Source organism: Austrofundulus limnaeus, unplaced genomic scaffold (genome assembly GCF_001266775.1).
Source record: "Austrofundulus limnaeus strain Quisiro unplaced genomic scaffold, Austrofundulus_limnaeus-1.0 Scaffold176, whole genome shotgun sequence".
NCBI lineage: Eukaryota > Metazoa > Chordata > Actinopteri > Cyprinodontiformes > Rivulidae > Austrofundulus > Austrofundulus limnaeus.
This window is the reverse complement of record NW_013952578.1, coordinates 1,051,865-1,053,836: the sequence shown is the minus strand read 5'-3', so window position 1 is coordinate 1,053,836 and position 1,972 is coordinate 1,051,865. Positions and strand designations below refer to the sequence as shown.

The window sequence follows — 1,972 nt, the reverse complement described above, 5'->3', positions numbered from 1 at the left end:
AAGTAGACAGATGCAACTCTCTTGTTGTCTTTAGGTAACTTTGACTTGATTTAAAAATGTACAATGTCATGTTTTCGAGCATAACCCCCCCACAATGGTAGACTTAAAGTGACGCCCTCGCTGACCTGTTCCCGGTCTGTCCGGCACCAGCTCCGCGGGGCCGATCTGGCGCATCATGTAAGCCGTCTTCACCTCATGACAGCTGTCTGCGCCGGCGGACCTGCAGCCAGCCTCCGGCAGGAAGAGCGAGCACAGGGCGGTTAGCCACAGCAGGCGCGCGTTTGGTGAGGCTGCGCGGAGCATCGCAACATTTCAGTCGGACGAAGGAGAGTCGGGAGGGTTCGGAGGAATTCCCAGAGGTCCCAACCGAGCAGTGAGTCCTCTGCGGTGAGGTGTCCGCCAGGGTCTGCGCTCTCCTCCTCCTCCTCCTCCTCCTCCCATTTACTTCCACGCTGCCTAATTAACATGTGAACTGCTTCGAAAAGTAGTTTTAATCGAGAAGACCTTATTTAAACAAAGCTGGGCAGTGAGCGGATGCCTGAGGAAAGAAGGTGATTATTTTACACTACTTTACAAAAACATCCCATTTCACTAATTTATCCTCTGAGCTCAAACACTGAAGCGCAGTCTAAGGAAGTGAAGCACGGTTGACACCTGCTGGAAGTAGTAAGATTTTACATTTTGTAAAAAAAAATGTTTTTGTTTTAACTATGCTACTTTTTCTATATCTTTTACCGTCTGAGGATACTTTCAGAAGAACTGCTGCTGTTTTTAACGATTTTTGACCGAGGTAAATTCACAAACAGCTACTTCCGGGTTGTTTTATTTTATTTTATTTGAGAAATTACAACTTTTTAGCTGCTAAGGCTGGTTTACACAAGCGAAAACTATGATTTTTCGTTTTTAAAATGTAAAGCATATTACTTCTGAAGTGTATTGCGACATACTGTGTCTAAGTGGACATGGATTAAAAAAAAAAAAAAAAAAGAAAAGTACGAGCCAGCCAGGAGTCGAACCTAGAATCTTCTGATCCGTAGTCAGACGCGTTATCCATTGCGCCACTGGCCCGGACAAGATCGGGTTTTTCCGTTTTCACCTTCGGAAAATAGACGGAACGATGTGTTTTATTGTGTTTAGAAATGATATTTTATGTGCTGAATAGTTTTATTTTCCTCAACAAGCTTCAATTAAAAAAGGTCGGTTGTAAGGAAGTAGAACATTAGGGTCGCCCCCCTGCTGGGCTCAACCTATAAGTTTAACACTAATCATATAAAGCGTGTCTTACTCATATTCTACGCCTGTTTAATTATAAAAATACTTTAAAATATGTAAAATGTTTAAAATTAGCAGTTCGCGTGCATTAGAGAAAAATAAAACTGAACGCCACGTGCAAGGCTCGAATCACGAGAAATACTCATAAATACGTATTCGGTTAAATAATCTATTGTCATGTATGTCTGCCTTAGTTATGTTTTATTTGTCAAAAATACTAGCTTATGTCTTACCGCCACCATGGGCTGAAAAAAGCAGTAGCCAGGTAATTACCGCACACATAGTCAAATATATTCTACTGTCATTAATAGGTAAATAATATTTAAGTGTTTATATTTAATAAACAAAAATGAAAAACTTGTGCGCCGTGTGAGGCTCGAACTCACGACCTTCAAATCATGAGACTCAATCTAGGAAAATCTTGGTTAAATCCTGGACAGGACATCCAATCAAATCCCTCATTTGTCCAACATATTCGATGCCTCGAGCCAATCAGCGCACTGTATTTCACTGCCGTGTCTTAGAACTGACCAATCACGTTGGGGATTGGGATATCTCATTATTTATCACATCATAACTATTTTAACAATTTATTTTGCCAGTTGTATTAAATACTGACTGAAAAAAAGTGTATTTCTCATACATGAAACATAAAAGAAATTTAATAGGTTGCTGAATGAGGAAAATAGAATAAAATATG

The 1,972-nt window shown here is 40.4% G+C and overlaps 1 protein-coding gene and 1 non-coding gene across 2 annotated transcripts in view; both read right to left on the bottom strand.

Moving 5' to 3' along the window:
* LOC106524108 (glypican-5) overlaps positions 1 to 440 on the bottom strand; it is an 81,086-nt gene extending 80,646 nt beyond the window's left edge. The window contains exon 1 of the mRNA XM_014017771.1: positions 126 to 440. Within this exon, the coding sequence (XP_013873225.1) occupies positions 126 to 303 (178 nt within the window). The 5' untranslated portion in view covers positions 304 to 440. The remainder of the gene's footprint in view (positions 1 to 125) is intronic.
* A 555-nt stretch (positions 441 to 995) lies between these two features.
* trnar-acg (transfer RNA arginine (anticodon ACG)) lies at positions 996 to 1,068 on the bottom strand. Its single transcript has one exon. It is a non-coding gene; the product is annotated as a tRNA-Arg (tRNA).
* Between the last annotated feature and the right edge of the window lie 904 nt (positions 1,069 to 1,972).